The 21,235-nt window shown below is 44.7% G+C and overlaps 1 protein-coding gene across 1 annotated transcript in view; it reads right to left on the reverse strand.

Moving 5' to 3' along the window:
- Positions 1-796: 796 nt before the first annotated feature.
- The window catches only part of LOC129842522 (beta-1-syntrophin-like), a 44,723-nt gene continuing 24,284 nt past the window's right edge, over positions 797-21,235 (reverse strand). The window contains exons 2-5 of the mRNA XM_055911098.1: positions 18,358-18,574; positions 9,897-10,104; positions 3,136-3,272; positions 797-2,090 (exon numbers count right to left, since the gene is read on the reverse strand). Of these exons, the coding sequence (XP_055767073.1) occupies positions 1,832-2,090; positions 3,136-3,272; positions 9,897-10,104; positions 18,358-18,574 (821 nt within the window). The 3' untranslated portion in view covers positions 797-1,831. The remainder of the gene's footprint in view (positions 2,091-3,135; positions 3,273-9,896; positions 10,105-18,357; positions 18,575-21,235) is intronic.

Genomic DNA, 21,235 nt, shown 5'->3' on the forward strand with positions numbered 1-21,235 from the left:
GTGGATAGCTAATAGATTTACATATTTTGTCTTCCCTGTAAAACATTTTAAAAATCTGAAATGGTGGCTTTATTCACAAGATCTGTATCTTTCATTTGGTGTCTTGGACTTGTGATTTAATGATATTTAGATGCTACTATTTAATTGTGACGCTATGCTAGCGATGCTAATCAGTGTGTAGGGGGGTGGGGGGTGATCCCGGATCCGGGGTTGAGAGGCGGTAAAAGTTAACAGACGACCAAAACATTGTAGTGACGCCAGTAAAAGTAATGTGAGCCATATTGAGAGAGAGAGAATATAACTCATATTTATGTTTATTTATTTTCCCTTTTGTACTTTAACTATTTGCATATTGTTACAATACTGTACATAGACATAATATTCCTCTGAAACGTTTGTGTGTGTAATGTTTACTGTTCATTTTGATTGGTTATTTCACATTTGTTAAATATCACACACACACACACACACACAAACCACACAGAGCACACACACACACACACACAAACCACACAGAGAACACACACACACAAACCACACAGAGAACACACACACACACACAGACCACACACACACACAGGTCACACAGACCACACACACACAGACCTCACACAGACTACACACACACACACAGACACACACCTCACACACACACACACACACACACACACACACACACACACACACACACACACACACACACACACACACACAGACCACACACACACACACACACACAGACTACACACACACACACACACACACACACACACACACACACACACACACACACACACACACACACACACACACACACACACACACACACACACACACAGGTCACACAGACCACACACACACAGACTGACCACACACAGACCTCACACAGACTACACACACACACACAGGTCACACAGACCACACACAGACTGACCACACACAGACCACACACAGACTACACACACACAGGATCTCACAGTGACATTCCTTTCTAAAAACACTCCTTTCTCAATGTCTTCCATGTGACTGACCGGCAGTAACACCCCCTTACCAAACACTGCAGCTCTGAGTACTGTACTGAGACTGACAAACCCGTCTATGTTACAATCACACTAACATGATAACTAACCTTGATTTGAGTTACTCCCCAAGCTAATGTCTACCTAGGCTCACTGGTAGTGACTTGGTTAATAAAGGCTTTATCTCAGTGGGCTCACACAGTCTTATAGCAGGGTCGGTGTAGTGGTACTCACTGGTAGTGACTTGGTTAATCAAGGCTTTAGCTCAGCGGGCTCACACAGTCTTATAGCAGGGTCGGTGTAGTGGTACTCACTGGTAGTGACTTGGTTAATCAAGGCTTTAGCTCAGTGGGCTCACACAGTCTTATAGCAGGATCGGTGTAGTGGTACTCACTGGTAGTGACTTGGTTAATCAAGGCTTTAGCTCAGTGGGCTCACACAGTCTTATAGCAGGGTCGGTGTAGTGGTACTCACTAGTAGTGACTTGGTTAATCAAGGCTTTAGCTCAGTGGGCTCACACAGTCTTATAGCAGGGTCGGTGTAGTGGTACTCACTGGTAGTGACTTGGTTAATCAAGGCTTTAGCTCAGTGTGCTCACACAGTCTTATAGCAGGGTCGGTGTAGTGGTACTCACTGGTAGTGACTTGGTTAATCAAGGCTTTAGCTCAGCGGGCTCACACAGTCTTATAGCAGGGTCGGTGTAGTGGTACTCACTGGTAGTGACTTGGTTAATCAAGGCTTTAGCTCAGTGGGCTCACACAGTCTTATAGCAGGGTCGGTGTAGTGGTACTCACTGGTAGTGGCTTGGTTAATCAAGGCTTTAGCTCAGTGGGCTCACACAGTCTTATAGCAGGGTCGGTGTAGTGGTACTCACTGGTAGTGACTTCTTTGATCATCTGGGCAGAAGAGTGACAGCCCGTAACGATGTGCCTGGTCCACAGTGAAAGGTCCTGACAGGTCTCAGCTCTGAACAGGTGGGCCTCGATGCCCAGTCTGGTTCCTGTACGTGTGGCGAAGGACAGCTCCACCCCCGGCTGGGGAGAGCCTCGGTCTGGGCCAGAGTGCACCAGCCTACAGACAGACACACTTTCTGTTATAAGAGCCTGCAGTTGAGAGAGACTAGCTAGTCAGTGCTGTAACTATATAACCCTTCACACCAAGGACATAAAGGTGTAATAATTGATAACATGATAAATAGTAACAGAGTTCTTGGCTGTGTTCAGTAATGGAAACATGTTGTGGACGTGTCCTCCAGCGCCTACTCATCTTTCACGTGTTTTCTGCACCATGAGGCCAATAGAGGGTAGATGTGTTCTGATTATTGCTTGGCCAATAGAGGGCAAGTGTGTTCTGATTATTGCTTGGCCAATAGAGGGCAAGTGTGTTCTGATTATTGCTTGGCCAATAGAGGGCAAGTGTGTTCTGATTATTGCTTGGCCAATAGAGGGTAGATATATAATGATTATTGCTTGGCCCATAGAGGGTAGATGTGTTCTAATTATTGCTTGGCCAATAGAGGGCAGGTGTGTTCTAATTATTGCTTGGCCAATAGAGGGCAGGTGTGTTCTAATTATTGCTTGGCCAATAGAGGGTAGATATATAATGATTATTGCTTGGCCCATAGAGGGTAGATGTGTTCTGATTATTGCTTGGCCAAAAGAGGGCAAGTGTGTTCTGATTATTGCTTGGCCCATAGAGGGTAGATGTGTTCTGATTATTGCTTGGCCAATAGAGGGTCGATGTGTTCTGATTATTGCTTGGCCAATAGAGGGTCGATGTGTTCTGATTATTGCTTGGCCAATAGAGGGTATGTGGGTCCTGAACATTGCTTGGCCAATAGAGGGTAGGCGTGTTCTGATTATTGCTTGGCCAATAGAGGGTAAGCGGGTTCTGATTATTGCTTGGCCAATAGAGGGTAGGCGTGTTTGGAGTGGCGGAGGATTATCATATGGTCATGGTTGGGTTGTTCAGGGTGGATGCTACTAACCATGTGGCTAAGATAAGATAAATGTGTTTTGCTATTTGACTAGCAGGAAGACGGTGTCTTTTGCTTACTGTGTGGATAGCAGCAGCTATTTGTCTGGTGGCTAGTAGAGAGAGGGTGTGTGTAGAGTACCGTGTAGCTAACAGCGGGTATGTGTGTGCAGGGCTGTGCCAGGATGCCTTCATGCGTGGAAGGCTGTGATAGAGGAGCAGGTCTTTCTCCGTCACCATCACCAGCACTGGCTTCCACTGCTGCTTCTCATTCTCTGTCTGGGAGAAAACACACCACACTGTTAGAATACTCTCTGTCTGGGAGAAAACACACCACACAGTGTTAGAATACTCTCTGTCTGGGAGAAAACACACCACACAGTGTCAGAATACTCTCTGTCTGGGAGAAAACACACCACACTGTGTTAGAATACTCTCTGTCTGAGAGAAAACACACCACAGTGTTAGAATACTCTCTGTCTAGGAGAAAACACACCACACTGTGTTAGAATACTCTCTGTCTGAGAGAAAACACACCACAGTGTTAGAATACTCTCTGTCTAGGAGAAAACACACCACAGTGTTAGAATACTCTCTGTCTGAGAGAAAACACACCACACAGTGTTAGAATACTCTCTGTCTGGGAGAAAACACACCACACTGTGTTAGAATACTCTCTGTCTGAGAGAAAACACACCACAGTGTTAGAATACTCTCTGTCTGGCAGAAAACACACCACAGTGTTAGAATACTCTCTGTCTGGGAGAAAACACACCACACAGTGTTAGAATACTCTCTGTCTGGGAGAAAACACACCACACCGTGTTAGAATACTCTCTGTCTGAGAGAAAACACACCACAGTGTTAGAATACTCTCTGTCTGAGAGAAAACACACCACACAGTGTTAGAATACTCTCTGTCTGGGAGAAAACACACCACACAGTGTTAGAATACTCTCTGTCTGAGAGAAAACACACCACACAGTGTTAGAATACTCTCTGTCTGAGAGAAAACACACCACACAGTGTTAGAATACTCTCTGTCTGAGAGAAAACACACCACACAGTGTTAGAATACTCTCTGTCTGGGAGAAAACACACCACTGTGTTAGAATACTCTCTGTCTGAGAGAAAACACACCACACAGTGTTAGAATACTCTCTGTCTAGGAGAAAACACACCACAGTGTTAGAATATTCTCTGTCTGGGAGAAAACACACCACAGTGTTAGAATACTCTCCGTCTGGGAGAAAACACACCACAGTGTTAGAATACTCTCTGTCTGAGAGAAAACACACCACAGTGTTAGAATACTCTCTGCCTAGGAGAAAACACACCACACTGTGTTAGAATACTCTCTGTCTGAGAGAAAACACACCACAGTGTTAGAATACTCTCTGTCTAGGAGAAAACACACCACAGTGTTAGAATACTCTCTGTCTGAGAGAAAACACACCACACAGTGTTAGAATACTCTCTGTCTGGGAGAAAACACACCACACAGTGTTAGAATACTCTCTGTCTGAGAGAAAACACACCACACAGTGTTAGAATACTCTCTGTCTGGGAGAAAACACACCACACCGTGTTAGAATACTCTCTGTCTAGGAGAAAACACACCACAGTGTTAGAATACTCTCTCTCTGGGAGAAAACACACCACACAGTGTTAGAATACTCTCTGTCTGGGAGAAAACACACCACAGTGTTAGAATACTCTCTGTCTGGGAGAAAACACACCACACTGTGTTAGAATACTCTCTGTCTGAGAGAAAACACACCACACAGTGTTAGAATACTCTCTGTCTGGCAGAAAACACACCACAGTGTTAGAATACTCTCTGTCTGGGAGAAAACACACCACACAGTGTTAGAATACTCTCTGTCTGGGAGAAAACACACCACACCGTGTTAGAATACTCTCTGTCTGAGAGAAAACACACCACAGTGTTAGAATACTCTCTGTCTGGGAGAAAACACACCACTGTGTTAGAATACTCTCTGTCTGAGAGAAAACACACCACACAGTGTTAGAATACTCTCTGTCTAGGAGAAAACACACCACAGTGTTAGAATATTCTCTGTCTGGGAGAAAACACACCACAGTGTTAGAATACTCTCTGTCTGGGAGAAAACACACCACAGTGTTAGAATACTCTCTGTCTAGGAGAAAACACACCACAGTGTTAGAATATTCTCTGTCTGGGAGAAAACACATCACAGTGTTAGAATATTCTCTGTCTGGGAGAAAACACACCACAGTGTTAGAATACTCTCTGTCTGAGAGAAAACACACCACAGTGTTAGAATACTCTCTGTCTGAGAGAAAACACACCACACTGTGTTAGAATACTCTCTGTCTGGGAGAAAACACACCACACAGTGTTAGAATACTCTCTGTCTGGGAGAAAACACACCACAGTGTGTTAGAATACTCTCTGTCTGGGAGAAAACACACCACACAGTGTTAGAATACTCTCTGTCTGGGAGAAAACACACCACAGTGTTAGAATACTCTCTGTCTGAGAGAAAACACACCACACAGTGTTAGAATACTCTCTGTCTGAGAGAAAACACACCACACAGTGTTAGAATACTCTCTGTCTGGGAGAAAACACACCACAGTGTTAGAATACTCTCTGTCTGGGAGAAAACACACCACACAGTGTTAGAATACTCTCTGTCTGGGAGAAAACACACCACTGTGTTAGAATACTCTCTGTCTGGGAGAAAACACACCACAGTGTTAGAATACTCTCTGTCTAGGAGAAAACACACCACACAGTGTTAGAATACTCTCTGTCTGAGAGAAAACACACCACACAGTGTTAGAATACTCTCTGTCTAGGAGAAAACACACCACACAGTGTTAGAATACTCTCTGTCTGAGAGAAAACACACCACACCGTGTTAGAATACTCTCTGAGAGAAAACACACCACAGTGTTAGAATACTCTCTGTCTGGGAGAAAACACACCACACTGTGTGACAGGCTGCTGGTGTCATCTGTGTGGGGGTTACTGGTGCAATGGAGGGAATGTTTTGGACTAGAAAATACAATTTAGCAAGAGTGATAAGCACATACTACTACAAACAGCAAAGACACAACCTTGAATGTCTCCAGCATTTTTCTATGTAACTAAGTCTTAGTAACAATATCTTGGTTATTTTTCACAGGAAGGCACTTTATACAGTTTATTCATCTTGTCCTGTAGATAAACTCTCAACTCTCAGACACCCAATACAACACCGGCTTGCATAACATTATACAGCATGACAATCCTCATTATGAAAGTTACAGCACAATCCTCATTATGAAAGTTACAGCACAATCCTCATTATGAAAGTTACAGCACAATCCTCATTATGAAAGTTACAGCACAATCCTCATTATGAAAGTTACAGCACAATCCTCATTATGAAAGTTACAGCACACTCCTCATTATGAAAGTTACAGCACACTCCTCATTATGAAAGTTATAGCACAATCCTCATTATGAAAGTTACAGCACAATCCTCATTATGAAAGGTACAGCACAATCCTCATTATGAAAGTTACAGCACAATCCTCATTATGAAAGTTACAGCACAATCCTCATTATGAAAGCTACAGCACAATCCTCATTATGAAAGTTACAGCACAATCCTTATAACCATAAGCCTCTTGTCCCACTATGAAGTCCTCAGCTAGTTATGAGAACATATGATTCTGGTGGCCATAGGTCAATCCTATAACATTACCAACACATGTTGCCAAGTAACCATATTAAAACACCATATACAGGCTCACAAACGTAGCTGTAACTAAAGCCTACACAACCACATAGTTAGTGTGTAACAATCATTCAATTTAAAACGCTGCCACAGTATAATTGGCTATAGTATGAGAGTGAATATAAAGTCTGTGGTTAAAGCCAGGCTCAGGACAGTTGCACAGAGCAACCTCAACAAGGCTGTAAAACAAGGATCCCCTCCCTCTCCTCTCCTTTCTGTATCTCCTCTCCTCCCCCACCTCTCCTTTCCTCTCCTCTCCTGTCCTCTCCTCTCCTCCCCCACCTCTCCTCTCCTCCCCCACCTCTCCTTTCCTCTCCTCTCCTCCCCCACCTCTCCTTTCCTCTCCTCTCCTGTCCTGTCCTATCCTCTCCTCCCCCACCTCACCTTTCCTCTCCTCTCCTCTCCTCCCCCACCTCTCCTTTCCTCTCCTCTCCTGTCCTGTCCTCTCCTCTCCTCTCCTCCCCCACCTCTCCTCTCCTGTCCTGTCCTCTCCCCCTCCTTTCCTGTCCTGTCCTGTCCTCTCCTCCCCCACCTCTCCTCTCCTTTCCTCTCCTCTACTGTCCTCTCCATCTCATCTCCTCTCCATTTCCTCTACTCCTCCTCTCCTGTCCTCTCCTCCTCCTCTCCCCTCCTCTCCGATATCTGATCACATTAGCATGCTGAACTCCAGAGGGTCTGCTATGTAGTCTGTTGACCATCACACAGCTAAGTAGAGACTGACTTCAGTCTGTAGTCTGTTGACCATCACACAGCTAAGTAGAGACTGACTTCAGTCTGTAGTCTGTTGACCATCACACAGCTAAGTAGAGACTGACTTCAGTCTGTAGTCTGTTGACCATCACACAGCTAAGTAGAGACTGACTTCAGTCTGTAGTCTGTTGACCATCACACAGCTAAGTAGAGACTGACTCCAGTCTGTAGTCTGTTGACCATCACACAGCTAAGTAGAGACTGACTCCAGTCTGTAGTCTGTTGACCATCACACAGCTAAGTAGAGACTGACTCCAGTCTGTAGTCTGTTGACCATCACACAGCTAAGTAGAGACTGACTCCAGTCTGTAGTCTGTTGACCATCCCACAGCTAAGTAGAGACTGACTCCAGTCTGTAGTCTGTTGACCACCACACAGCTAAGTAGAGACTGACTCCAGTCTGTAGTCTGTTGACCATCACACAGCTAAGTAGAGAATGACTCCAGTCTGTAGTCTGTTGACATCACACAGCTAAGTAGAGACGTCTGTAGTCTGTTGATCATCACACAGCTAAGTAGAGACTGACTCCAGTCTGTAGTCTATTGACCATCACACAGCTAAGTAGAGACTGACTTCAGTCTGTAGTCTGTTGACCATCACACAGCTAAGTAGAGACTGACTTCAGTCTGTAGTCTGTTGACCATCACACAGCTAAGTAGAGACTGACTCCAGTCTGTAGTCTGTTGACCATCACACAGCTAAGTAGAGACTGACTCCAGTCTGTAGTCTGTTGACCATCACACAGCTAAGTAGAGACTGACTCCAGTCTGTAGTCTGTTGACCATCACACAGCTAAGTAGAGACTGACTCCAGTCTGTAGTCTGTTGACCATCACACAGCTAAGTAGAGACTGACTCCAGTCTGTAGTCTGTTGACCATCCCACAGCTAAGTAGAGACTGACTCCAGTCTGTAGTCTGTTGACCACCACACAGCTAAGTAGAGACTGACTCCAGTCTGTAGTCTGTTGACCATCACACAGCTAAGTAGAGAATGACTCCAGTCTGTAGTCTGTTGACATCACACAGCTAAGTAGAGACTCAGACTCCAGTCTGTAGTCTGTTGACCATCACACAGCTAAGTAGAGACTGACTCCAGTCTGTAGTCTATTGACCATCACACAGCTAAGTAGAGACTGACTCCAGTCTGTAGTCTGTTGACCATCACACAGCTAAGTAGAGACTGACTTCAGTCTGTAGTCTGTTGACCATCACACAGCTAAGTAGAGACTGACTCCAGCCTGTAGTCTGTTGACCATCACACAGCTAAGTAGAGACTGACTCCAGTCTGTAGTCTGTTGACCACCACACAGCTAAGTAGAGAATGACTCCAGTCTGTAGTCTGTTGACATCACACAGCTAAGTAGAGACTCAGACTCCAGTCTGTAGTCTGTTGACCATCACACAGCTATGTAGAGACTGACTCCAGTCTGTAGTCTGTTGACCATCACACAGCTAAGTAGAGACTGACTCCAGTCTGTAGTCTGTTGACCATCACACAGCTAAGTAGAGACTGACTCCAGTCTGTAGTCTGTTGACCATCACACAGCTAAGTAGAGACTGACTCCAGTCTGTAGTCTGTTGACCATCACACAGCTAAGTAGAGACTGACTCCAGTCTGTAGTCTGTTGACCATCACACAGCTAAGTAGAGACTCAGACTCCAGCCTCCTGAGTGCGTCAGATTGACGTTGTTTAGAGGAACTTGGACGGCAGGCGAAGCCTAAGCAGACCACTCCACTCCACACACGCTGAAATGCTTTAGGCCTTATAAATATTCAGACTCCAGAATCTGCATCCCAAATGGCACCATATTCCCTATATAGTGCACTAGGGTGCCATTTGTGACACACTATGGGGCAGGCAGGCAGTAATAAAAGAGGAACTCATTAAGAAGCCTGGAAAGCATCCTCTGGCTTGGCTCGGCTTGGCAGACTGCCTGGCTGACTGATTCACTGACTGACCAAAGTACAGGGCTATAGTCTACTCAGTATTAGCCGTCTCGCTCTCTCTCTCTGCCAGGCAGGCCCTGACTAATAAGAGAGTGATGAAAGAGGATTTAGAGGCGGACGAGGAGGGGGGGAAAACCTGGAGTCACGCAGGAAACAGTCACCTGGGATCAATAGGTGCTGTACTGTACAGAAGGAACACTACAAAGCCCCCAGCCGTGCTTCTTCTGTTGGAAACTACTGCATCAGCTATACTATATGAGGTTCCAAGAAGGCTTGACTCACCATCGTATAACTACCTCACAAAAATCCCATATGAGTTATTATCAGAAGGTGGGGTGTGAATACATATTATACGTCTGATTAAAGGGAAGCACGTTTCTTTGAGGTGTTTTCCTGAAACCAACATTCAATAAAGTACGGAGTAGCTCCCACCTTCTCAGCCAGCCAGCCCAGGTGTCTGATCTCTCTGCTCCCTGCGATTCCTGTTCTTCCCGTGTGCTCTTTGACCTCTGTGATGACCTTGTTGATGAGGTTAGAGGTCGCCGACTGCATGACCTCGAACCAGGCCTGGGCCGAGGCTGTGTCTGTACACCGTAACACCACAGTATGCTTGGCGTCCGGAGAGTGCAGCTCTAACTGCCTGGAGAACACACAAACAGACAGAAAGACATAGAGAAAGCTGTGAATTAGTTTTGTCACAGGCAAATAGCTCCCATGGCACAGCTTCCAGTGGACATGAGAAAAAGGCTTCTTCAGTTCAACAAAGGCTACTTCCCTTTGAAGGGAAAGGAAGATGGCCGCCGTGTGCTTGATGATGTCCTAAGTGAATGGAAATGATCCCAAGCACCATTAGAGACTGTTTCACACAGCGTCTCTTCTTCTTCTTCTGGCTGAGATACACATTTCCTTTGATGTACCGAGCACTGGGTGTACAGTGGGTATGTATTTATTTACACACCTGCTTACTCATCATGGGTGGATAGGGTTTGTCTCTTGTGGGATGTGCAGTAAGTTTCAAACCTTTTGGTATTGGAAACATTAGCTAAGTATATGAATACATTCAGCTAACAACAAAGATAAATAAAATGAACAAGGTTGAAGGAAACCATTTTCACCTCAGACCTGAGGGACTTGAGTATGACCATTGTTGATAAATCTACCTGTAATTAATCAGAGACAGTGGGAGACCATGTTCTCATGATGTCACAAACCACTAGATCAACTGCAGGTGCTCTCTCTCTCCTACCCGCCACCACCAACCCTCCCCCACTCCCCAGTCCCCCACCACAGTTAAAAATAGAAACCAGAGACTTGATTGAGGAGATACAGAAGCCAGATGTCAAATGGAGGGAGCTGAAGTGTTTACGTTAGTCAGAGACAGACAGACAGACAGAGAGGTTCCTGGAAAGAGGCCCAAGCTCTCCCCCAGACCTGCGCGGTTCAAAGACTATTTGGAATCATTTTGTATATATTGAGCGTTTGCTTTAGTCTGCCTCCAGTGCCAGATGGGTGGGCATTGCACTTACAAGCTCAATCAAGCACAACTCAAATATTCTAAAGACTTCAAATACTATTTGAACCCAGGTGTGTTCTCCCCATTCAAGGTCATTCCACATCCAGCCAGGTCATCTCTCCAACATGGGACACTATCTACTGAGCCATTAAAGAAGCCAAGGACAGATTTAGAAAGTGGACTCACTGTGTGGCAAATCTTTCAATGCCTTTCCTGGTCAATGATGGTCTGTCTGCCTGTTTGTTTTCCACTGACAAACTGCTTTTTATTTGAGAGAAGAAGAAAAAACGTCTCGGGGGGGGAAAAGGCAAATATCTCAAGCTAAAATAGGCATGAGAAAACTGTTTTACACTTTAGCATCGCTTACTCTCTATGACGTCCTAAATGAATACTAAATCAGTCAATATTAAGCCTAGTCTATTTATAGCCCTAGAATAAACGAGAGACAGAGAGATGCAGTAAATTTGTCTGAGGAGGGAGGAAACTCTCTCCTCTCCTGGCTGGGTAGTGTGGACGTCTCTCAACCAACAGCTGTTTACATGTCCACTAGTGACGAGAGCTCTGCTCCTCTCTACCAGTCAGCTACAACAAGCCTGCAGCACACGTCCGGAACATCTCAGATAGCAGCATGTGTGTTTGTGTGGTAGAAGGCATCTTCCAGGATGTAACTCTAAAGTAACTGAAGGTTAGCCTGTTGTCGTGAGCAACGTGCTGAAACGATGGAAGTCATTAACAGACGACCAAAACATTGTAGTGACGCCAGTAATTATCACTCAATACAAACACATGCTAGGTTGTGATAGTGTGTTAGATGAACCTCTGTGTTTAGGGATTTATATCTGATGTGTCTTGGGACGGACTGGATAAAACATTCACTACTTTGATGGTTATATTGTCATGTTTAATACTGTCGTTCTACTGTTAGTGTGATACTGCAACACTGACAACAGAGGTAAGACCTATGTGCTGTAAATGTGATATTTCATATATTTATTTATTTTATAAATTTGCACAAAAAAAACCTGTCTTTGCTTTGTCAATATGGGGTATTGTGTGTAGATTGATGAGGATTTAAAAAACATTTTTTTTTTAATAAGACTGTAACATAACAAAATGTTGAAAGGGGGTCTGAATACTCTCTGAATGCACTGTATGTGAGCCATATTGGCACTTCATTAAGTAGGCTAGCTGTGGTCTAACCCCTAACCCCTTCATTAAGTAGGCTAGCTGTGGTCTAACCCCTAACCCCTTCATTAAGTAGGCTAGCTGTGGTCTAACCCCTCAGTGACTGACTTCCTGTTCATAGTGTGGTTCATCTCACAGACCAGAGAGCATAGACATAGAACTACTAGAACGGTCACATTGCCATGGCTCTGAGAGCATTCCCCTTCTGGTAATTATATTTCTATGCCACAGCACATAGGTCTTACCTCTGTTGTCAGTGTTGCAGTATCACACTAACAGTAGAACGACAGTAACAAACATGACAATATAACCATCAAAGTAGTGAATGTTTTATCCAGTCCGTCCCAAGACACATCAGATATAAATCCCTAAACACAGAGGTTCATTTAACACACTATCACAACCTAGCATGTGTTTGTATTGGGTGATAATGTTTGTGTGTCATATCTAAATGACTGTATAAAGACCAGGCCTGTCTAAATGACTGTATAAAGACCAGGCCTGTCTAAATGACTGTATAAAGACCAGGCCTGTCTAAATGACTGTATAAAGACCAGGCCTGTCTAAATGACTGTATAAAGACCAGGCCTGTCTAAATGACTGTATAAAGACCAGGCCTGTCTAAATGACTGTATAAAGACCAGGCATATCTAAGTCTAAGGCCAAGGACTCGGGTCCTCCTGGGGACGTAGGCTCGCTGTAAAGGAGGGCTCAGGGCAATCGAGTTCCTGGTTGGGTGGAGGTGTCGGCCTCGGATAGGTTAAAGATGAAGAGGTAAGGGAGGACGGCAAAGTCAGATCCATAACTTCGGGATAAAATAGAACCGTAAAATTGTACCGTGGGGCAGCAGGTAGCCTAGCGGTTAGAGCGTTGGGCCAGTAACCGAAAGGTTGCTACATTGAATCCCCGAGCTGAGAAGGTAAAAATCTGTCATTCTGCCCCTGAACAAGGCAGTTAACCCACTGTTCCTAGGCCATCATTGTAAATAAGAATTTGTTCTTAACTGACTTGCCAGGTTAAATAACAATTAAAACAATTATTAAATATCTAAAGACAAGGCGAGCATGATCAATTGGTCCCTAAAGTAGAGGTAAAGCTGAGGGCATAAGGTGTGTGTGTCAGACAGAAACTGTTTCTCTATGTTAATTAAGGTAGGCTATGTGTGTCAGATAGAAATCGTTTCTCTATGTTAATTAAGGTAGGCTATGTGTGTCTGATAGAAACCGTTTCTCTATGTTAATTAAGGTAGGCTATGTGTGTCGGATAGAAACCATTTCTCTACGGTTAATTAAGGTAGGCTATGTGTCTGATAGAAACCGTTTCTCTACGGTTAATTAAGGTAGGCTATGTGTCTGATAGAAACCGTTTCTCTATGGTTAATTAAAGTAGGCTATGTGTGTCGGATAAAAAACGTTGCTTTATGTTGATTAATCAAGGTAACATCTCTTAAACTCTGAACACTCTGATAGTTGAGAAGCGTAGCAGTTAATCCACTGTGACTGTCACAGAGATGACCGTCCCCGTTACATTGTCCCAGGAGAAACCAGTGGTGGGAGTTACACATTGGTGGTGGATGAGATGAGTCTGTCCCTGTTACATTGTCCCAGGAGAAACCAGTGGTGGGAGTTACACATTGGTGGTGGATGAGATGACCGTCCCTGTTACATTGTCCCAGGAGAAACCAGTGGTGGGAGTTACACATTGGTGGTGGATGAGATGAGTCCTTCCCTGTTACATTGTCCCAGGAGAAACCAGTGGTGGGAGTTACACATTGGTGGTGGATGAGATGAGTCTGTACCTGTTACATTGTCCCAGGAAGAACCAGTGGTGGGAGTTACACATTGGTGGTGGATGAGATGAGTCTGTACCTGTTACATTGTCCCAGGAAGAACCAGTGGTGGGAGTTACACATTGGTGGTGGATGAGATGAGTCCTTCCCTGTTACATTGTCCCAGGAGAAACCAGAGTTACACATTGGTGGTGGATGAGATGAGTCCTTCCCTGTTACATTGTCCCAGGAGAAACCAGTGGTGGAAGTTACACATTGGTGGTGGATGAGATGAGTCTGTCCCTGTTACATTGTCCCAGGAAGAACCAGTGGTGGGAGTTACACATTGGTGGTGGATGAGATGAGTCCTTCCCTGTTACATTGTCCCAGGAGAAACCAGAGTTACACATTGGTGGTGGATGAGATGAGTCTGTCCCTGTTACATTGTCCCAGGAGAAACCAGTGGTGGGAGTTACACATTGGTGGTGGATGAGATGAGTCCTTCCCTCCTCCCAATCTAATGTGTTGCTTTAATTACAGCGCCTGCAGAAAGGATTCACACCCCTTGTCTTTTCCCACATTTTGTTGTGTTACAGTCTGGATTCAAAATGTCTGGATTCAAAATGGATTCAATTGAGATTTTGTGTCACTAGTCTACAAACTATACCCCATTGTATCAAAGTGGAATTATGTTTACAAATTATTTAAAAATGAAACGGTGAAATGTCTTGAGTCAATTCAACCCCCTTTTGTTATGGCTCGCCTAAATACGTTCAGCAGTAAACATTTGCTTAACAAGTCACATAATAAGTCGCATGGACTCACTCCGTGTGCAATAATAGTTTTTAAGGTGATTGTTGAATGACTACCTCATCTGTGTACCCCACACATACAATTATCTGTAAGGCCCCTCAGTTGAGCAGTGAATTTCAAACACCGATTCAACCACAAAGACCAGGGAGGTTTTCCAAAGCCTCTCAAAGAAGGGCACCTATTGGTGGATGGGAGAAGAAGAAAAAAACAGACATTGAATATCATTTACATTACATTTAAGTCATTTAGCAGACGCTCTTATCCAGAGCGACTTACAAATTGGTGCATTCACCTTATGATATCCAGTGGAACAACCACTTTACAATAGTGCATCTAGATCTTTTAAGGGGGGGGGGGGGGGGGGGGGGGGGGGGTTAGAAGGATTACTTTATCCTAGGTATTCCTTAAAGAGGTGGGGTTTCAGGTGTCTCCGGAAGGTGGTGATTGACTCCGCTGTCCTGGCGTCGTGAGGGAGTTTGTTCCACCATTGGGGTGCCAGAGCAGCGAACAGTTTTGACTGGGCTGAGCGGGAACTGTACTTCCTCAGTGGTAGGGAGGCGAGCAGGCCAGAGGTGGATGAACGCAGTGCCCTTGTTTGGGTGTAGGGCCTGATCAGAGCCTGAAGGTACGGAGGTGCCGTTCCCCTCACAGCTCCGTAGGCAAGCACCATGGTCTTGTAGCGGATGCGAGCTTCAACTGGAAGCCAGTGGAGAGAGCGGAGGAGCGGGGTGACGTGAGAGAACTTGGGAAAGTTGAACACCAGACGGGCTGCGGCGTTCTGGATGAGTTGTAGGGGTTTAATGGCACAGGCAGGGAGCCCAGCCAACAGCGAGTTGCAGTAATCCAGACGGGAGATGACAAGTGCCTGGATTAGGACCTGCGCCGCTTCCTGCGTGAGGCAGGGTCGTACTCTGCGAATGTTGTAGAGCATGAACCTACAGGAACGGGTCACCGCCTTGATGTTAGTTGAGAACGACAGGGTGTTGTCCAGGATCACGCCAAGGTTCTTAGCACTCTGGGAGGAGGACACAATGGAGTTGTCAACCGTGATGGCGAGATCATGGAACGGGCAGTCCTTCCCCGGGAGGAAGAGCAGCTCCGTCTTGCCGAGGTTCAGCTTGAGGTGGTGATCCGTCATCCACACTGATATGTCTGCCAGACATGCAGAGATGCGATTCACCACCTGGTTATCAGAGGGGGGAAAGGAGAAGATTAATTGTGTGTCGTCTGCATAGCAATGATAGGAGAGACCATGTGAGGATATGACAGAGCCAAGTGACTTGGTGTATAGCGAGAATAGGAGAGGGCCTAGAACAGAGCCCTGGGGGACACCAGTGGTGAGAGCACGTGGTGCGGAGACAGATTCTCGGGAAGCATAGGCTGAGATGAACTCTGCCTTGTTGGCCGCAGATCGGCAGTTCCAGAGGCTGCCTGAGACCTGGAACTCCACGTGGGTCGTGCGCGCTGGGACCACCAGGTTAGAGTAGCAGCGGCCACGCGGTGTGAAGCGTTTGTATGGTCTGTGCAGAGAGGAGAGAACAGGGATAGACAGACACATAGTTGACAGGCTACAGAAGAGGCTACGCTAATGCAAAGGAGATTGGAATGACAAGTGGACTACACGTCTCGAATGTTCAGAAAGTTAAGCTTACGTTGCAAAAAATCTTTTTTTTTTTTTTTTTTTATTCTTTTTTTTATTTATCCCCTTTTCACCCCAATTTTCGTGGTATCCAATCGCTAGTAATTACTATCTTGTCTCATCGCTACAACTCCCGTACGGGCTCGGGAGAGACGAAGGTCGAAAGCCATGCGTCCTCCGAAGCACAACCCAACCTAGCCGCACTGCTTCTTTAACACAGCGCGCCTCCAACCCGGAAGCCAGCCGCACCAATGTGTCGGAGGAAACACCGTGTACCTGTCCCCCTTGGTTAGCGCGCACTGCGCCCGGCCCGCCACAGGAGTCGCTGGAGCGCGATGAGACAAGGATATCCCTACCGGCCAAACCCACCCTAACCCGGGCGACGCTAGCCCAATTGTGCGTCGCCCCACGGACCTCCCGGTCGCGGCCGGCTGCGACAGAGCCTGGGCGCGAACCCAGAGACTCTGGTGGCGCAGTTAGCACTGCGATGCAGTGCCCTAGACCACTGCCCCACCCGGGAGGCCCTTCGTTGCAAAAAATCTTATTGACTAAAATGATATAGTACTGCTGGCTGGTGAAATAGGCTAGCTAGCAGTGGCTGCGTTGTTGACTTTGTTTGAAAGTGTAGCTGGCTAGGTAACCTCTAACTGGCTAGGTAACCTCGACAATTACTCTAGAATACACAATTATCTTGGATACAAAGACGGCTATGTAGCCAGCTAAGATCAAACAAATCAAACTGTTGTACTGTAATGAAATGAAATGTTATACTACCTGTGGAGCAAAGCGGAATGCAACTACTCGCTCCAACCCGGAAGTGCGTATCGTAGAGGGAGAGGCAATAGAAGTGTTGTTTCTTGTATTATTGTCTTTTGTTTCTTCAGAGGACTGCTTCACTTTGATATCCCTTTGAGCATGGTGAAGTTATTAATTATACTAACCTAAATGACAGCGTGAAATGAAGGAAGCCTGTACAGAATACAAATATTCCAAAACATGTATCCTGTTTGCAACAAGATACTAAAGTAAAACTGCAAAGAATGTGGCAAAGAAATGAACTTCATGTCCTGAATACAAAGCGTTATGTTTGGGGCAAATCCAACACAACACATTAATGAGTACCACGCTTCATAATTTCAAGCATGGTGGTGGCTGCATCATGTTATGGGTATGCTTGTTATCGGCAAGGATTATGGAGATTTCAGGATAAAAATAACCAGGATAGAGCTAAGCCCAAGCAAAATCCTAGATGAAAACCTTGTTCAGTCTGCTTTCCAACAGACACTGGGAGACAAGTTCACCTCACAGCAGGACAATAACCTAAAACATAAGGCCAAATATATACTGGAGTTGCTAACCAAGAAGATAGTGAATGTTCCTGAGTGGCCTAGTTACAGTTTTGACTTATATCAGCTTGAAAATCTATGGCAATACTTGAATATGGCTGGATAGCAATGATCAACAATCAACTTGACAGAGCTTGAAGAATTTAAAAAAAGAATACTGTGCAAATATTGTACGATCCAGGTGACGTACCCAGAAAGACTCACTGCAAAATGTGATTCCAACATGTATTGAGGCTGGGTTTCTGTACAGCACTTTGTGACATCAGCTGATGTAATAAATAATAATTTGATTGATTGATTATAAATACATTTTATTATTGACTTGATAAAAACATGTTTTCACTTTGTCATTATGTGTTATTGTGTGTAGATGGGTGGGCGGAAAAATCAATGGAATCCCTTTTGAATGCAGGCTGTAACACAACCAATTGTGGAATAAGTCAAGGGGTATGAATACTTTCTGAAGGCACTGTATCTGGCAAAACACTAGCAATATAAATCCAATCAATTATAATTGTAGAAGTGTTACCCCACCTAGCTGTGCACCCCCTGCCGTTACGCCCCTGTGGATAATAATATACGGGGGGAAACAGAATAACAGTGATACAGAATGATGCTGGAGCCTTTACCTGTTTTCAGGGTCTGGAGAAGTCATGCTCCTGGTGACGTAACACATCTTTAAGGGGATGTACCTCCTGTCCCCCTGTAGGGACATGGTGGGGGTGACGGGGACGTCACAGTGGGGGCTACCCAGCCTCGGAGACTCAGGTGGGGGCGTCTCCCAGCCTATCTCTGACACAGGAGAACCCTTCTTCACATAGGGGGTGGCTTCTCTCATGTACTTCACTGGAATATGAGAGGACGAGAATTATGAGTAAGCTTTTTCACAGCCTGTCTTGAGGCTGGCTTCCCACATGTACATCACTGGACCAACAAGACAAAGGAATAATTGACTATGTTTTCATTGGTAGAGAGGTCATGCCTTTACTGCTGTTGTTTTGGTGAGGATAGTGCTAAGAGTCCTTGCCAACCTAACGTCAGTAGAGCTAGCTAGTGTCCTATAGAGGAGATTCATATGCAGACTCATAAAGTGACCCTGCTGTAACCCCACAATCTGTACCAGGCCGGCAGTGGTCCAATTATATTATACAGTTCTACTAGTGGTCCAGTTCTACTAGTGGTCCAATTATATTATACAGTTCTACTAGTGGTCCAGTTCTACTAGTGGTCCAATTATATTATACAGTTCTACTAGTGGTCCAGTTCTACTAGTGGTCCAATTATATTATACAGTTATACTAGTGGTCCAGTTCTACTAGTGGTCCAATTATATTATACAGTTCTACTAGTGGTCCAGTTCTACTAGTGGTCCAATTATATTATACAGTTATACTAGTGGTCCAGTTCTACTAGTGGTCCAATTATATTATACAGTTCTACTAGTGGTCCAGTTCTACTAGTGGTCCAATTCTATTGGTGGTCCAGTTCTATTAGTGGTCCAGTTCTACTAGTGGTCCAGTTCTATTAGTGGTCCAGTTCTATTAGTGGTCCAGTTCTATTGGTGGTCCAGTTCTATTAGTGGTCCAGTTCTATTAGTGGTCCAGTTCTATTGGTGGTCCAGTTCTATTGGTGGTCCAGTTCTATTATTGGTCCAGTTCTATTAGTGGTCCAGTTCTATTAGTGGTCCAGTTCTACTAGTGGTCCAGTTCTACTAGTGGTCCAGTTCTATTAGTGGTCCAGTTCTATTAGTGGTCCAGTTCTACTAGTGGTCCAGTTCTATTAGTGGTCCAGTTCTATTAGTGGTCCAGTTCTACTAGTGGTCCAGTTCTATTAGTGGTCCAGTTCTATTGGTGGTCCAGTTCTATTAGTGGTCCAGTTCTACTAGTGGTCCAGTTCTACCAGTGGTCCAGTTCTATTATACAGTTCTACTAGTGGTCCAGTTCTATTAGTGGTCCAGTTCTATTAGTGGTCCAGTTCTATTAGTGGTCCAGTTCTATTATACAGTTCTATTAATGGTCCAGTTCTATTAGTGGTCCAGTTCTACTAGTGGTCCAGTTCTATTATACAGTTCTACTAGTGGTCCAGTTCTATTAGTGGTCCAGTTCTATTATACAGTTCTATTAGTGGTCCAGTTCTATTAGTGGTCCAGTTCTATTAGTGGTCCAGTTCTATTATACAGTTCTATTAGTGGTCCAGTTCTATTAGTGGTCCAGTTCTATTAGTGGTCCAGTTCTATTAGTGGTCCAGTTCTATTAGTGGTCCAGTTCTATTATACAGTTCTATTAGTGGTCCAGTTCTATTAGTGGTCCAGTTCTATTATACAGTTCTATTAGTGGTCCAGTTCTATTATACAGTTCTATTAGTGGTCCAGTTCTATTAGTGGTCCAGTTCTACTAGTGGTCCAGTTCTATTATACAGTTCTATTAGTGGTCCAGTTCTATTAGTGGTCCAGTTCTACTAGTGGTCCAGTTCTATTAGTGGTCCAGTTCTATTAGTGGTCCAGTTCTATTAGTGGTCCAATTCTACTAGTGGTCCAGTTCTACTAGTGGTCCAGTTCTATTAGTGGTCCAGTTCTATTATACAGTTCTATTAGTGGTCCAGTTCTATTAGTGGTCCAGTTCTACTAGTGGTCCAGTTCTATTATACAGTTCTATCAGTGGTCCAGTTCTGTTAGTGGTCCAGTTCTACTAGTGGTCCAGTTCTATTAGTGGTCCAGTTCTACTAGTGGTCCAGTTCTATTAGTGGTCCAGTTCTATTAGTGGTCCAATTCTACTAGTGGTCCAGTTCTACTAGTGGTCCAGTTCTATTAGTGGTCCAGTTCTATTAGTGGTCCAGTTCTATTATACAGTTCTATTAGTGGTCCAGTTCTATTAGTGGTCCAGTTCTACTAGTGGTCCAGTTCTATTATACAGTTCTATCAGTGGTCCAGTTCTGTTAGTGGTCCAGTTCTATTATACAGTTCTATTAGTGGTCCAGTTCTATTAGTGGTCCATTTCTATTGGTGGTCCAGTTCTATTAGTGGTCCAGTTCTACTAGTGGTCCAGTTCTATTGGTGGTCCAGTTCTATTAGTGGTCCAGTTCTATTATACAGTTCTGTTAGTGGTCCAGTTCTACTAGTGGTCCAGTTCTACTAGTGGTCCAGTTCTATTAGTGGTCCAGTTCTATTAATGGTCCAGTTCTATTAGTGGTCCAGTTCTATTATACAGTTCTATTAGTGGTCCAGTTCTATTAGTGGTCTAGTTCTATTATACAGTTCTACTAGTGGTCCAGTTCTACTAGTGGTCCAGTTCTATTGGTGGTCCAGTTCTACTAGTGGTCCAGTTCTATTGGTGGTCCAGTTCTACTAGTGGTCCAGTTCTATTATACAGTTCTATTAGTGGTCCAGTTCTATTAGTGGTCCAGTTCTATTATACAGTTCTATTAGTGGTCCAGTTCTATTAGTGGTCCAGTTCTATTAGTGGTCCAGTTCTGTTAGTGGTCCAGTTCTATTAGTGGTCCAGTTCTGTT

The sequence above is a fragment of the Salvelinus fontinalis genome, unplaced genomic scaffold, assembly GCF_029448725.1.
Source record: "Salvelinus fontinalis isolate EN_2023a unplaced genomic scaffold, ASM2944872v1 scaffold_0047, whole genome shotgun sequence".
NCBI classification, from domain to species: Eukaryota; Metazoa; Chordata; class Actinopteri; order Salmoniformes; family Salmonidae; genus Salvelinus; species Salvelinus fontinalis.